The sequence below is a fragment of the Hemibagrus wyckioides genome, linkage group LG13, assembly GCF_019097595.1.
Source record: "Hemibagrus wyckioides isolate EC202008001 linkage group LG13, SWU_Hwy_1.0, whole genome shotgun sequence".
Lineage (NCBI taxonomy): Eukaryota > Metazoa > Chordata > Actinopteri > Siluriformes > Bagridae > Hemibagrus > Hemibagrus wyckioides.
In genome coordinates this window covers 15,518,060-15,534,064 of record NC_080722.1, presented here as the reverse complement: position 1 = coordinate 15,534,064, position 16,005 = coordinate 15,518,060, and the positions used below count along the sequence as shown (strand labels likewise).

At 38.3% G+C, this 16,005-nt stretch overlaps 2 protein-coding genes across 2 annotated transcripts; one reads left to right on the top strand and one right to left on the bottom strand.

Moving 5' to 3' along the window:
- Positions 1 to 146: 146 nt before the first annotated feature.
- Positions 147 to 4,633, bottom strand: psme3 (proteasome activator subunit 3). Its single transcript, XM_058406033.1, has 11 exons — positions 4,481 to 4,633; positions 3,881 to 3,913; positions 3,738 to 3,800; positions 3,530 to 3,634; positions 3,348 to 3,396; positions 3,144 to 3,262; positions 2,985 to 3,053; positions 2,666 to 2,733; positions 1,420 to 1,474; positions 1,038 to 1,124; positions 147 to 935 (listed from the first exon to the last, which is right to left on the bottom strand). Exons 1-11 carry the CDS (start codon positions 4,520 to 4,522, stop codon positions 855 to 857), a joined length of 771 nt encoding a protein of 256 aa, XP_058262016.1. The 5' UTR covers positions 4,523 to 4,633; the 3' UTR covers positions 147 to 854.
- A 232-nt stretch (positions 4,634 to 4,865) lies between these two features.
- nbr1a (NBR1 autophagy cargo receptor a) lies at positions 4,866 to 14,083 on the top strand. Its single transcript, XM_058406030.1, has 21 exons — positions 4,866 to 5,120; positions 5,737 to 5,799; positions 5,944 to 5,962; positions 6,080 to 6,102; positions 6,216 to 6,398; positions 6,655 to 6,732; positions 6,904 to 7,112; positions 7,234 to 7,353; positions 7,492 to 7,737; positions 7,999 to 8,158; positions 8,319 to 8,567; positions 9,244 to 9,369; positions 9,446 to 9,521; positions 9,638 to 9,748; positions 10,104 to 10,280; positions 10,397 to 10,531; positions 10,685 to 11,123; positions 11,218 to 11,300; positions 11,945 to 12,011; positions 12,826 to 12,928; positions 13,209 to 14,083. The coding sequence occupies exons 1-21, from the start codon at positions 5,019 to 5,021 to the stop codon at positions 13,386 to 13,388; spliced, it is 2,949 nt and encodes a 982-aa protein (XP_058262013.1). The 5' UTR covers positions 4,866 to 5,018; the 3' UTR covers positions 13,389 to 14,083.
- The last annotated feature ends 1,922 nt before the right edge of the window (positions 14,084 to 16,005 follow it).

Genomic DNA, 16,005 nt, shown 5'->3' with positions numbered 1-16,005 from the left:
AACTGCTAATTCATCTCCACTTGAAAAACAATTGGTAATTTTATTAATTTACAATAAACAGCAATTTCTCTTAGCATAGCTCTCACTGTTGATAATTTATACTTAGGTTGGGAAATAGCGAAGTAAAAAAAAAATAATTCAACACATTGGAAAAAAAAAAAAAGACAGTTTATTCAGCAAAACATCTCTTAAAACGGGACAAAAATAAGAGCCATATGAAGCTTTGAGATTTGTGTGTCAATGAGGATGGAAAAACATGGTAAAATATCTGCATTGCAGCATCATGAAATAAGATCTAACTCCGTGAATGTAAAATGATGCACAAATACAGCTGTTCATCTTTAACTACATTTATATATAAGAGATGAACAGATTGAAATAAGTAAAATACAGCATTGATAAGAACTTCATAATTTCGCAACTCAACTGGAGAAACCGAACAGCAGACAAGCCTTTTTGTGTTTTACATCCACGTCAGTCTCTAAACCGAGTCTAAAACATGTAAAATGTCTTAGAACCCTCAAAACAGTGCAACTTTGCATTTGGTTTTGTGAAAGATAAAAGAAACCCACATGTTAAGATATTTGTTTAATTAAATAAGAAAACCAACTGAGGCAACCTTCTCATGATGTACATTCAGATTCTCCATACATTAACACTGTCCACTAGGAAATTGATAGGGATTTTTTAAAGGGTTTAAAATAATGATCATATCTTACAGTTCCGTTAACGGTCTGATGGAGCTGGCTTGTCTTGGCCTGGTTTTAACGGGTTTATAACTGCATCAGAACCAGTCCAAAAGGTTCCAACTAGTCCCATGGACAGAAAGGTTTAGAAGATCAGAAGGTAAGTGTTTAGTAGAGAGCATCCGTATTGCTGCTTCGCGGCCGTTTTATCTTCTCAATGTTCTTCAGGATCATATCATGCAAAGTTACCTGTGGAACAAATTTAAACTACTAAATGGCACAACTCAAACATACAAATCATATGCAAAATGTAATAAGGAAATGCATTCAACTTTTTCTCTGAACACTTACATATTGATTTCTCAGTTCTGAGACTATGATCTTGAGACTTATGTACTCCTTCTCATCAATCTCTGTTACTGTGCGCCTATAGTCCTCCTGTTATATATATAAAAAAAAAAAAAATTCAGATTAAGCAAAATAAAAACCAAACAAAACAACTGCCTGCTTCCTGGCAATGAAACTTTTGTTCTCATGTTGAGAGAGATCAGCAAAAGAATCCAGATGCTAACATCAAATTTACCTTCACCTCTAAACATTGTTATATCTCCAAGGTCCAAACATTCTGTACTTTCCCAACATTTCCTAAAACTGCTTAATTTCAACTCATCAAAAAATCTGCCCTTGTCCAATTACTTACACAGTGCGCACACTGGTTATAAGAGACACTTACCACATGTGGATATTTTGCTATTTTGGACACTAGCTTTGCTCTTGTGATGTAGTATCTGCATATAAGAAAGAGAGGGGGGGAAAAAACACACTGTTTAACTCTAAGTGTGAGTAAAATACACAATTCAGAAAAATGTAAGAATTTTTAGCTGAAATGAACAAACCATTTGAAATTTATGGCTTGATTAGAGCACAAGATTTGATTTTAGAGCAACATTGTGAAACATGTGACCGTGTTCATCTAGCCATTCTCTCAAGAAGTCAATTTTTAAAAGAAAAAAAAAAAAATCATGCTAATAAATTTAACAATGCTACATTCATGTACATTGTAAATTTAGAATGCAAAACCTAAGCATAAAGAAGTTCAACTAGAAAGTTTACATGACCAAAAATTCAGTTAGAAGAAAAGAAAAAATCAGGTTAAACATCTAGGTTTCTCACTGTCCTGCTACCAAGGATAACACAAAATGTAAAGAAAAAATTAAGAAAATACCAGACAGTTACCCTTGGAACAAGCTTTTGTTAACATGATGAAGTTTATAAGTAAAAAAATGACAGGGACAGCAACCATGACCAAACCATGGAAATGTGTGTTCCAACCCCTTCTAAGTGTCCAGGGAATATCTCAAATAACCTCAGGCAACAGCATATGACTTCTGACACCAAAGCTGATACCAGAAGCTGACACCATAATGATCAGGAAAAAAAACCCCAGCTATTTTATATGACCAAGACTTGGCTATAAGCAAGGGCATGCAAACATATGCAGCTACAGAATTACACAAACTTAAAGCAACCCAACTATTTACACATTACACATTGTATTTTTGCATGACCAGTAAGGTAAAAAGGGTGTTTTGGTTGCTTGTTAATCGTGTAATATTGGTGTCTGTGTAGTGTGCTTTGAGGTCAGAAGGACAGAATTGACAGCCAACTGTAAAAGATTTTATTCCACAATTTTGTCTATGGGTCGATTTGTCACCACCACACAAATGAGCCTTGGGTGTCCAGGATGTTGCCGGTTCACCAGTTGTTCTTCCATGGACCACTTCAGGTAGGTACCAACAACTGCATGCTAGGAAAACATCACACTGAGAACTGACTGTTCACCCAATGCCTAATTTGTCCGAATCCTTGACACTGTTTTATCCGTCAGTGGTTTTAAAGGTAGAACTGATTGTGTTTTAGTTCCTTCGATTGAGCATCTAAAGGTTCGACCAAGAACAGAAATAAGATGAAGGCAGTACCTGGATATCTGGTCCAGATAAGAGGCTGCCTCTCCCTCCACTGTTCTGAGCTCAGCCACAGTTTCCTCCTGTATGTAGTTATTCCAGTTAGTCAGTTATAATGCTTTCAATACTTTATCTTAATACATCCTGATATGCAAAAGGTTTAGAGAATTGCACTTACTGCCTGCACATATCACAATCAATCTACACTTTGTTGTAATGAATAATGGAATTAGTTTTGTTCACTAGTTAACTACTTCATTGTAGGTGATTTTCTATTCTGCCACTGCTGGGCTACTCCACACTGCCTAAAATAAAAACTGAATGATTTTTATACCTGGATTGAAACACCAAAATTATTGCCATCTTCTATTCTTGGAATCAGCAACTGCACCCACATCTTGACCTAAAACATACACAAATATCATCACACAAAATGATCTGTAGGAGTGTGGCGTTATGGTAATGTCTGCTGCAGATGAGATCATGGACCTACAGTGTTGCATTTCTCTATGAGGGTTCTGATCTCAGGCTTAACCCTCTCGATCAGGTCCACCAGCTTGCCATTGCTTTTCATCATTCCACCAGGCATTATATACACCTTAGTCCCACCAACTACATACATAAGAAGAGGATGCTGTGTGAGTTGCAAGAGACTTTTACAACAAAAGCTGTTGAGCTTACACACTGCAAAACTCACCTTTGTCATCTCCAGTACCATCTTCAAGTTTTCTCTTCTTGGCATTTTGCTGTAAATGAAGGAATTAATGGTTAATTGCTGTACCTATAATTAAACAGAAACCTTTGCAGCAACTTTTCCAGGTGCTTGGTGTTGAAAAAATAGTGAAGTGAACGAAGTATTAAACAAACTAAATAGCTTACTCCCTCAAGTCCATCATGGATATCTGTAAGCAGAATAGGGTCTGGTACAGCCAAGTTTATCTCAGAATGGATTTCTTTCAGTTCACGAATATTTATTACAGGATCCTGGAATTAAACGATTGTCATTAATAGATACCCAGAGAACTTAACACAATTTCATTTTCATTAAAAGAAAAGTTTTTTTGCTTCTAAATGAATAAACTCTCACCTTAAGAAACTGGTCCAATTCTAATAATTTCTTAGGGAAGAAATTTGCCACCAGATCTTCCGCCTAAATTAAAAACAAATTTGTGACAAAAGCAACCAAAAAAAAAAAAAGATTTCTTGATATTCCTAAGACCTGTGACTTACCTCTGATGTTATTCGTTCCCTGAAAACATCAACCTATAGTGAAAAAACCCAAACATTAGCTACAAGTTAATAGCAGATGAATTGACAATTGGTTAAAAACCAGTTTGTGTTTTGCCGAAAGTGAAAGGCTTTTACTTGTTTATCCGGTTTAATACGTATGCAAAGATCCCAGACTCTTTAATGTTCTTAAGAGATTGTTACCAAACACGGCTGTATGACTTCAGCTAAATCTGTTTTGTCGAGCACAAGTGAAGGCATGACTTCGTAAGGCAAAGCGGCTAGCTGGCTAATGAACAACAGATGGGCAGTGCATGTTACCTCGTTTCATCCACAATAGAAAATGATCACATCCATTCATGTGTGCGACAGGACAACTATTTGGGTCTACATACGATGAAACGGCAATCGAAAAAAATACTTTGTGACTGAAGAGTTGGCGTTAACGACGGGCGGGAAATGTAGCCAAATAGCCTTAGCTCTGGATGCATCACACGCACACCGGCTTTGCCTGCTACAATTTGTTAGCCTGCTAACGATCGATATTATTTGGCTTAACGCTTCTACCTAAATATATGAACAATTAAACATGACCCGGCTTACCTTTGACTTGATTTCGCTGTCCACCTTTAAAAGTGAAGACATTGTTTTCAATCAATAAACGAGAAAAGCTACAGATTGTCTTAGCAGCATTAACTAAGCGTGTGGCTTACTGCTGACTGTCAGCCACAAGGTAACGCACGCGCTGGAAGATGACGTTAAAAATAAGCGACACACATTCCACGCATGCGCAAATCAAGCAATTTTCCTTCAGCAATAAGGAGAATTTCACGAAATTGCATGTCAGACCCATCTACTGATAAAATGTACACGGCGTTAATATATTCAAATTCACAATGTAATTTTGCCCCGAATCGTTGCATATAATAATATATACTGTAACATATAATAAAGCAAAGGAAAACGTAAGGAAGGAATGACACATTTCCTGTTACGTGTGCACGGGGGAGTGTACATGTTAAACGATGTAAACAAGAGAGCGACTAGACAGACAGGGCCGATTATAATGTTGGCTTTACCATGGTAAATTAAATTGTTGTAATCACAGATTGGACAGCTTGTGTCATTTCGATTAGCCATCATGAACCACCCAGTTACCGTGAAAGTAAATTTCCGTGGGAGCGTAAAGAAGTTTCCCGTTGTGGATACAGACAAAGCGCAGTGGGAGACAGTAGAGGCCTGGGTAAGCTGCCTTCATCAATGTGATATTTCTGCTTTATTACGGATCTGGGACCGTGTCCGAAAGCTACTACAACCGTCCTACATAGTATATTAGATTAGTATGCCATCGCAGAGAGCTTACTATTTTGACGTGTTGTTTAGTACGGTAGTGTGCATATTTGGACGCAGTCAGTGTCCCAGAGGGCCTAGACCGAGGCCTACATAAACAGACCAGTGTTCGCCTGCTAACTTTGCGTGACAACATGTAAACATTGCTAAATATTAGGTGTTCAGTTTATTACATAAACAAGCAGTTTTGAAAAATTGTTCATGTGAAGGCGCCTGTGTTGTTAGTGTCATATGGTCTGAGTCACACTGGTCTGATGACTACATAAGCGTGAATCACAGTAACTGGGATAGCGTTTAGTCTGAATCCTACGCACATAATAATAATAATAATAATAATAATAATAATAATAATAATCGTGTTTTTCTTCTTTTTGTTCTTCTTCTTCTGTTCTATTTTTATAACATCTTTTCCAAGCTCAAGGTCGCTTGGAAAAGATGTACAGTCAATAAATGGTGCTGTTTGTTTCCTTCCATGACTTACCCCTACAATACTTTATTATTTCTTTTAGATTAAAACTACTTTCGGCCTATGCCATTTTCAAGCAAAATATTTTGACGAGGACAATGAAGAGGTAAGCATTAATCTACTTGTTTTAGTTACATTTTATGATCCACACGATTCATGACAAAGTTGATAGTATTGTAATTCATTTAAAAAAAAGGCACTATTTACTATGGCATTGACTCTTAATATTCTTATACACTTCATTTTACAGATATCCATAAACAGCCAAGGTATGTAATTATATCTGCTAATTATATCTATAGTATGTCTTTTATTAGGGGGATTGCTGTTAAGTCACTATATACTAACAAAGATGATTGTTAACACCTTGCCATGTTTTTCATCAGATGAGTATACCGAGGCCTTGAAGGTAAAAATATGTTTCATCTTCTTAAATATCAAAGTGATCATTGCACATTTCTAACTTTTCTATGTCAAATAAATAGTATTAGATTAAACCTAGATGTTACATATTCCATTTAGAGTGCATTCAAACAAGCCAACCAGCTACACATGAATGTGTATAAGATGAAAGGCCAGGCTGAAGGTGGACCTGTTAAAGCTGAAGTTAAAGAACTCAGAATTGATCCCAGACCAGCACCACCATATCGTGCCAGAGTGAAAATGGCGGACAAGGAGACACAGGTGACCCCCGAGCGGGACTCGGTGAGAACTTATGATTTCTACCCGAAAACATGCTCATATGTAAATGAGGAAAATGAATGTAGAATGCCTACTTTTATTTATTGAACCCATCCTGTTCTTTTTTTTCTATTCTTCACTAATTCATAATCTTTAATTATTCTGTCTTGTCTTTGGCTTAGATTTTGTTATTGGTAGTTTTGTTGATTAATCATTGCAGCTCAGTTGCAAAGCTTAATTTGATAATTCCCACTGATTGTGGTTATTTTTATTTTTGTAGGTGGTTGTGAAGGAAAATAAAGTGAATAAAGTTGAGGAGGAAGCTGTCCCTGCATGGTTCAAATCTTACATGGACAGAGTATGTGTACTTCTTAAATATGTCTTTCCATGTGGCTGTGATTTCATTATCTAACATCTATACAGTTATGTGCAATTGGCAGAATTTACATTGTAAGTGATGTTCCCTTAAATCATAAATATAAAGTTGGTAATGCTAATGTGGTTACATTTATCTTCACTGTCTTCCCAGTTCAAAGATCAGATAGTAAGGGAAGTTGTGGACAAGATGTGTAGTGAATTTTCTGGTCAGTGCTGTACACACAGAGCCTCTGATCCCCCAGAAGAGCCTAGAACTTCTGGGACTCAGATGGCTATAGTCAGTTCCACAACACAGAGGACCTCAACACCTAACTGCAGCAGCTGCAAGGGACCAGCCACTGGAGGAGGATATCACTGCAGGTGTGAGAGTATTTCAAGCCTTCTCTCAAAATTTCTGTCAAAGTCAGGTCTGTCTTTCTTGTCGTTTAAAATGTAATTTAGTGTGTGTGAATAAAAGACCAGCGTTTGTTCATTTGTTCAGCGTGTGTCCCTCTTGCATCTTGTGCGAGCCATGCAGTCACAAACATGACCCCAGCCACAACTTGAAGAGAACAAGAACCCCCTTGTCTGTCCCAGAACGAGGAGTAACTCCAGAGCCCAGGCAAGTTCTGTTAAACTGCTCAAATTTCTCATTGCTTACTGATTTTGTTTACTTTGTCAGGGTTTAGTAAATAACACTCATGTGAATAATGACCTGTGATTAGTTTTGGCTGATGAAGTTTGTGCCTTGTTCTTTCAGGTTCTTGCGGCGTGGAGACAGGACTGTCCGCAAAGCTGAGCGGCAGCGCCTGAAAGCTGAGCGGAGGCAGCTGAAGGCCGAAGTGAAGGAGATTAAGAAGAAGCTGCGGCTGGAGAAGAGAGGCCTGCTGTGGAGTGGAGCCACCAATGGCACTAGCAGCTCAGGTCTTGGCCCTGCTCCTGCTCCTTCCACTGCTCCTGGTGCAGCTGCAGCCCCGGGCCCAGAGCCTCAGGCCTCCAGTCCAGAGTAAGGGCCATAGTGAGAGGGCTCAGGGCTGGGTGACCTACCAACCCAGCCTAGAACAGTCTTTATCAAGATTATCTCATTGTCTGTTATAGTTGCGTTTATCGCTGGCAAGTGGATGGAACTACCTCAAATGCACCCGCTGCCTTTATTGTATTGCATCGTTTTTTTAGGAAAAAAAAAAACTTTTTTGCTTTGAGCTTCAAGAAAAAGACTGAAGCTGAGTCAAAGCTGTACTCACAATGCTCTGTACACTCAAACCAGGGGTCCCAAGGTCTCCTGCTCCACCTTGGTGCCCACAATGACAGCCTTGTTTCTGGATGAGAATCTACCAGACGGAACATGTCTGGAGCCTGGCACCAAGTTCATCAAGTACTGGAAGATGAGGAATACTGGCAACATCAGCTGGACGTCTGACACAAAGGTATTTTATCATTAGAGTATGTATTTTCAATAAAACAATTACCATGCATTTTTCATATTGTAGCCAAAGAGTGGTGCAAATCACATGCATCCACTCCTTGTGCGTGTTTTTGCTAGTGCTGCCTTGCTTGCATGTAGGCCATGTGTATTTGTCTCAATAGCTGAAGTTCATGTGGGGAAACCTGGCATTGGAGTCCCAGGAGCAGAAGGAGGTGGCAGTGCCCTTCCTCAAGCCAGGCCAGGTTGGTATGGTGAGTGTGGCATTTGTGGCGCCCATGCTAGAGGGCACCTACACCTCCCACTGGCGCCTGGCACACTGCGGGGTGCAGTTTGGCCCCCGAGTGTGGTGCAGTATCGTAGTAGTCCCCAACTCAGGCCAGAAACTCAACTCCCACTCCAGCAAAGTTTTTGTGAGTATGCTTTTTCTTCTGATTAACTTAATTAAAAACTACAGCGGAATCCAAAAGTCTGAGACCATTAGATGCTTTTATTTTCTTTTTCATTTTCTTCTAATTTAATACAAGACCTTATTGCTCTATTTTTGATGAAACTTTTTCTATTTTTTGCAAAGCAGTTAACATGGGTTCGTATAGAGACGTTAGAAATAGTTTGAGTCTAAAATAGTAGATATACAAGATTTTTAATATTTGCTTTCTTTGTTTTAAATATTTAAAAAATGATAAAACCCTCTCTTTATTTTCAATAGATTTTCACTGTTGTCTCAGACTTTTGAACCCCAGTGTATGTTGACCCTGTAATGAATTATTTTCCTGAATTTTCTTTCAAGTTGAGGTAATTTATTAACTGATTAGATAACATTTTAGACATTATCAGCTGAAGGTAACAGACTGCAAATGCACTTAATGTCTTGTAAACTAGTAACACCAGATTTTTATAGACTATAGAATTGTTCTTGTTTTCAGGAATCCACAATGACTACATAAGACTGAGCTAGTATTACACCAAAATGCTGTAATCAGTGGTTTAGCAAAAACCATGCAGTCTGCAAAAGAAGTTATATATATATATATATAATTACTCAACGTAATTATATATAACGGTCTTATAACGGTCTTTGCTATACAGATGAATAAGCACAGTGTTGTAGGAATGGATGGGACGTGCTGGACTGGCTCTAGAGATGACACCCGAGGGTCCTCCAGCAACAAGAGAGAGTACTACCTTCCCTCTGTGGACTTGCTCACTGCACAGGTGTGTGATCACAAAAATAGCCATTTTCTGTCATTGTGTAATATTACTGTAATAAACAGTTGCTCTTTTATTAAAGGATCTGCTCTCCTTTGAGTTGCTGGATATAAATATTGTCCAAGAGTTGGAGAAGGTTCCAGCTAATACTCCAGCTGGTATGTTTTATATGTTTTATACTGTAATTTCACTGTAGGGTAAAATTGGTGTGTATGTCAGGCATCTGTTTGATTATTATTACTATATTTGGTTTTTCTACTTTTTGCTTATGTAGATATGACTCCATGCATGTCCCCAGTGCCACATCTTGGGCCTACATTTGGAAAGCATGGATTGAGCTTGGTCAAAGAGAATGCAGAGCACACAGGCATGAAAAAACTCCAAGGTAAGAATGGCACATTTGTTAAAGTTAAATTTGTTTCCTGGTAGCTCTGTTTTAGTCCACAAGAGGTCATCATTCAACACATCCAATGTTCAGCATAACCTTAGAATTATAATGGCCTAGCTCACAATTCTGGTAAAATTAAGCTAAAGACCCAGGTTTCAACCCTCAATAAAGTGAATAAAATTATACAAATGATATATTTTGATTTTAATTCATACTTAAACAAACATGTAAAGGAATAATACATAGTAAACAATAATACATATTCTAATTTTGGAGACAAAAAGTGTACTACAATTTTATCTCAAGATTCTCAGCCTGATTTAACCAGATCACATTCTTCTGTGTCTCTTAGTTGTGCAGCCTCAGAGGCACTGTGAGAATGTGGATCTTCAAGGTCATGATGAAGGTGATGATGACATTAGTGGGACTCAGTTTGTGTGTGAGACAGTGATTAGGTCTCTCACACTAGAGGAAGAGCCTGAGCACAAACCTCCTCGAAGGATTCGAGCCAACCACAACAGGCCTGAGCGTGAGAAGCACCTGTGCATTAAATAGTCCATTATAAATAAAGATATTTCTCTTCCTTTATAATATTTGCACAGTAGCTAAAATAGAAATACGTCTGTTTGGCTGGCTTTCTTGCAGATCATGAGCCCACCCCCTTTAATGAGAGATCTTTGATAGAGAGGATTGACAGACCCCTTCTGGCAATCATTAAGAGGCCAGAAGCTCCACCACCAGTGCAACTACCCATCATGCTCGAAGAGCCTGCTATCCCTGGTAAAAAGATATTCAATTCCACAAAGGGAGCTCACGTTCCATTTTTTCTAAAATGAGTTAGTAATGGCATAAATGTTCATCAACAATTATTCTTATGAATCCATTATGTTACACAGTTGTATTCTAATTGTTGTACTGTTTTAAAATATGTAGTTTTTTCAGAAATGTTGATTGGCTCTAATGAAAACCTGTACACTGACCCTGCTGCTCTGGAGGAGGAGGAAGTGAAAAAGGAGGATCAGGATAAAGAGGAAGAGGCAGGAGAGTGGGATGAGGTGAGCAGCCAGGCATCCTCAGCCTCTTCAGAAGAATACCTCGTTGTCTTGCCTGACTGCTTTGATACCTCCAAACCCCTGGGAGATTCTTTGTACAGCTCAGCTGTGTCCCAGGCTGGAAATGCCTGCACGGAGCCTGAGAAAGCACAGGACCAGAACGCTGCAGAGGGGGACACAATGGAACCAACACCCTTTATGCAAAACAGTGTGAACAGGTTGCTGTGCACCTCTCAGGTACTGAACACTCCTCCACTTATTCCAGAGGTCGCACCTGCACCTGTCTCCCTGACAACACCCCCAACTCTCCGTACACATAGGTCAGAACCCGGTGCACTATAAACTTTTCAATAACTGAAATCGTAAGTGTGTGAACTCTGAATTTTGTATTGTTGTTTGTTTATTTACTTTTAGGTCAATACAACCTTTTGTGACAGAAATTAGAACACTGGAATCTGAGGAGAACAGATCATGTCCACCTGAGAACAAAACAAATGGTCAGTAATGACACCACTAAAGAATTTCATTGTTTGACAATGAACACTACATCTTTTCTGAAAATGGAACAGGACTGAAGGCGGGTTGAACCACCACTTAGTGTGTCATTTTGTGTTTACAGTGACTCCCATAACTGGTGAGAACCAGAGCATGCTTTGCAATAATAGGTTCAAACCCCAGCATCTCCACCACTATAATACCTACCTACCTTTCTCTCTCTCTCTCTCTCTCTCTCTCTCTCTCTCTCTCTCTCTCTCTCTCTCTCTCTCTCTCTCTGGTTATGGGAGTCACTGAAAGCACAAAGACACAGAAACAAGTACACTGGTGGTAATAAACGTAGTTGGGACTCATCATGTCCTGTTCAACCCGCCTCCTCTCCGCCCACAACTGATGTTGGACCACACTCCTGCTGCCAGAGAAGCATTGATTTAAGTGTGACATAAAATAAAACTGAATAAGTGTTTTTACTAGTGGAATTTGGACAGTCATTATTAACTGGAACACTTGCACTGAGCCAACTGAAGATTATGTGGAGACATTCTACATTTACATGACCCCTATTTGCAAAAAACGCTTACGTTTTCCTTTGACTTACACTCGCAATGTGTCTTGAGAATAGTAATCTATCTTTATGTTGTTTCAGGATTAGGATCAACACATCTGGAGGCCCCTGCCAGTGCTTTTGAGACATGCAGTTCTCAGGATCCCAGGTAAAAGACTTCAGCATTTTGCATTGTTGTTGGAGGTTGCAAGGATTAAAGTTCTCCATCACCATATTGTTAGGGCATTTTTGAGAGCTAAATATTCCTTATATAAATGTTTTTCTACATAATTTTCAGAAAAATCATTGCTCATCATGTTCAAAGAATCTACCTTTAGGGTCATCTTAAGTTTATGTATTTACTGGTGTATTTTGTAGTTTCTTCTGTTTTTTCCCCCTTCTTTAGCAACAATTAAGGAATACAAAAAAAATACTGTCAACTTATGAATATCTGTTGCATGTAGCCATATGGCATGGAGCCATATACAGGAAGTGCCAGTGTGGGTACATGCACTTTGTTCAAATTAAAATTCTGAACCTTGATCCTATTTTCTTGCCTGTAACCTGCATCAACTTAAGAGTCTTCTTAAGTTGTCAGTACAGTAGTCAGTTTCAAGCTCAACAGTTTGTCAAATTTAAAATAATATGCTTCAATAGGAATTAATTTGTCATGCAAAGCTTTTCAATACAAGTGTGAATATGTTTTTAAGTAAATATCTAATGCAGCTAAATAGCTGAATTTCTTGTAAGTCCAGTTCTAAGCTTGGATTAGCTTCAATAACTGACAGTACTCTCATGCATGTCACAGATGACAATAAAAAGGAAGTAGCTCTAAACCCATGTTCTTCCTGCATGCTGTGCAAACAGAAATTCTTTCTTTTGTTCCCACTAGCTAGTGTTATTTAATTATTATTATTATTATTTATTTAAAAGAGTGTTTTGACAATTCCTCCTTGCAAATGAATGTTGTTTGTTGCTTGCAGGCTACGTCATGGTGGCCTCACTGAAGGGCTGGTGAAGGGGGCTCTCTCAGTGGCAGCATCTGCTTACAAAGCTCTGTTCACAGGCCAGAGCAGCTCCACACAGGTATTTCCACTCACAGCAACCTGACAACTACATTTTAATGTTTTCACGTTATTTTTAAGTGTTAGACCCCACTGCAGATGTCCAGAAATAAGCAACGCTATGTCACAAATAGCAAAATAATGAATATCTTTAGATCTTAGGGTAGAATTTAGTCAGGGTACTTCCTGAGAATGTAGTCTGTCTTTAACATCCTTTGGTTGAATTTGTTTTGCTGACACCAGTACTATGTATACTCTGTGACATTCTTGAGAATGACCCTTAGCATGTTTTTCCCCTTCAGAGGCCCAGTACAGACCCAGTGTCTAAAGAAGCCTCACTGATTGCTGTACTACAAGAGATGGGCTTCGATAACAAGCTGCTAAACCAGAAACTGCTAAGAAAGCATCAATATAATCTGCTAGATGTGGTCAATGAGCTGGTGCAAATGACCGACAATGAATGGTACACAACAAGGCACTGAAGATGATGGAATTACTAACCTCGAGTGGAGTAATATAAGAGGTGTCTGTAATATACACAAGTTGAGATGTGATTCTTTTTTTTAAGTCAGGGGTGAGTGTTTTAATGTAGGACTGCTTTAATACAGCAGTGTTACCTGACTCAACTGACAGAGCGATTATTCAGTTGTATAGTTTTCAATTCTATGTTTTTAGCACATTATGAATGGGAAAGCTAAGAAATTTATCTATTTGTCTGATTTATCTATATTTCTTCAAGAACAGTAGTGTTCTGACACATTGAAAACTTTAATGTGCTTAGTGGCTTCAATAAGATGCAGAGACTAGTGAGAGATTGCCTTGAGATTGTCATGTGGTTGGTCATAATGCTTTTATAAACAGTTCACAATTGCCAATCAGATGTAGGATATGTAAGAACACATACAGTATTTTATGCGCTTCGTCACCGTGACCTCTATGATCTCATTTTGAATAACACTAATTGCTGTTTAACCATGTGACACTAAGGTGGTGGTTTTCCAACACATAAAATGTGCAATGACTTGTTGAATCATGCTTAACATAGCCAGTAATTGGTCGAAATTTTGCTAGACAACAGATGTTGGTTGTCCTCTGTGTACTAACAGTGTGATTCTGGAGCTAATGGCTTAAGTAAATGTGGTTCTTGGTGTCCAGGAAATAAAACATTCCATATTAATTTGTGGCATTATTTTTGTTTATGTGCAAAATGTTTTTTTTTTTTGTTTTTTTTTTTTAATATTTTAATCTTTTTTTTTTTTTTTAATCTTATGCAATCTATAGAAAATTATGCTGCATATATAAAGAGATATTCTCTGAAGCACAGTAAAAATGATTAGTAGTTGAGTTTCATGTTAAACACATGATCCTGGCAGGAATTATGCTGTGGTGAAATGAAAGTCCTGGCTAATGTCATTTTCCCCTTCAGTCAGCTTCCTCATTTGAAAGATAGGAACAAACATCTTGTCCTGTTTTTACCCATTGTACCCTCAAAATCTGAAGGGGAAAAGTTAACTAAAGTGAATTCTAGTTTTCTATTGCTGATTGGAGAGTCTTTATTATATAACATGATTTTCTTTCTCATTTATGCTTGTGCTCTCATTTATTTTTGATAATGTTTTGCTGTGCCAACATCTGGAATTTGGTTAGGGAGGAAGCACACACACACATACTCTATCTAGACAAGTGACAAATTAAAGGAAACCCCAGAATAAATAAATGGGGAAACATAAAGACTTCATGTTTCCAGGCACAATACAGTAAAGCACTTAACCTACATACCATGCAATGAGGCATATATAAAAAAAAATTATGTCCAAGCCTAGCTGACCTCTATTTCAAGTCATGATGGCAAGAGGAAAACAAACAAGTGAATCTGAAAGAGAGTTCATAAATAATTAACATTTTATGCATTTAGAGCTTTTGTATATTGTGCTCAAAATTTGACTAATTCTCATGTGTTAGTGTGAAATGTAAGTAAAAACAACACAGGGACTGTTCTTTAGGTCACTGAATGTAAATTTAGGATGCACATTCTGTCAAAGCTTCATAAGGAGAATTATTATTGTAGGGTTGCAGTACATAAACCCCTTATTACAAAGAAAGAAATACACATTTGAGAATTCAGTTGTGCAAAAGCCACACATATTGGTCTACAGAGATGTGTAAAAAGTGATAGAAACATATGAGTCATCCTTCAACATATTCTTGAGTGGGCAAGTGCATGTGTTGGGTACACCAAGAGAACAATACAAGTCTTGATTGCTTCATCCCTACAGTGAGGGGGTCTGTAGCTTGTTTGCTGGCATGTTCCACTTGTCAGCTCAGAGGATATAGTCACTGAATTTTTTTCTATCTTGATTGGAACAGTCTCTTTCAGGATGAAAATGTCTCATATAGTGTCCAAGAGGGCTCACCGAATGCTTTGATGAGGATGCAAATCTTATACTACATCCATCACAGCAAGGACATCTAAACCCAACTGATTTTGGACTGGGTTTAGTGATCTCCACCAGCACCATAATGATCAAAACAGCTGTGCAAATATGCTTTGGAAGAGTGCTGTTTATCCCTCCAGTGTGCTTTCAGAGACATATAGGTTTGATGCATTGGAGCTGTTCTGGTGGCCTGTGCTTGCCAAATACTTTATTTGCACTATATGGCCTAAGGTTTGTAGACACCGGACCATAACACTTATGTATTTTGAATGTCCCTTTGCAGATTTAGTGTCTTTTCCTTTTGTAATACCCCCCCACTCCTCTGGGAGCTTGTGGGGATTTTCCCATTACAACCACAAGAGTGAGGCTCTGATGTTGGGTGAATAGGCCTGAGGCACCTTCAGCATCCCATTACATTCCAAAGATGTTCACTGGGGTCAACCCTCGAGTTTCCACTCCAACCTCGGCAAATGGACCTTGCACTGGGCACATGAGCATTGTATACAGGAACAGGTTTGTGTCTCTTAGCTCAGTGAAGGGAAATTGTAATCCTGCACCACGCAAAAAAAAAAAAATCCTATAAAATTTTGTACATATTTTGTACTTCCAAATTTGTGGCAGCAGTTTGGGAAAGAACCACAAATGGGTGTGATAGTGAGATGTC

Coding starts and splice junctions, on each gene's coding strand:
- nbr1a (XM_058406030.1), top strand. CDS start 5,019: ATGAACCACCCAGTTACCGTGAAAGTAAATTTCCGTGGGAGCGTAAAG. Junction 5,121..5,736: donor GGGAGACAGTAGAGGCCTGG/GTAAGCTGCCTT, acceptor TATTTCTTTTAG/ATTAAAACTACTTTCGGCCT. Junction 10,532..10,684: donor CGAAGAGCCTGCTATCCCTG/GTAAAAAGATAT, acceptor TAAAATATGTAG/TTTTTTCAGAAATGTTGATT.
- psme3 (XM_058406033.1), bottom strand. CDS start 4,522: ATGTCTTCACTTTTAAAGGTGGACAGCGAAATCAAGTCAAAG. Junction 3,054..3,143: donor TCATAGAGAAATGCAACACT/GTAGGTCCATGA, acceptor TGTATGTTTTAG/GTCAAGATGTGGGTGCAGTT. Junction 2,734..2,984: donor ATTTTGGTGTTTCAATCCAG/GTATAAAAATCA, acceptor AACTACATACAG/GAGGAAACTGTGGCTGAGCT.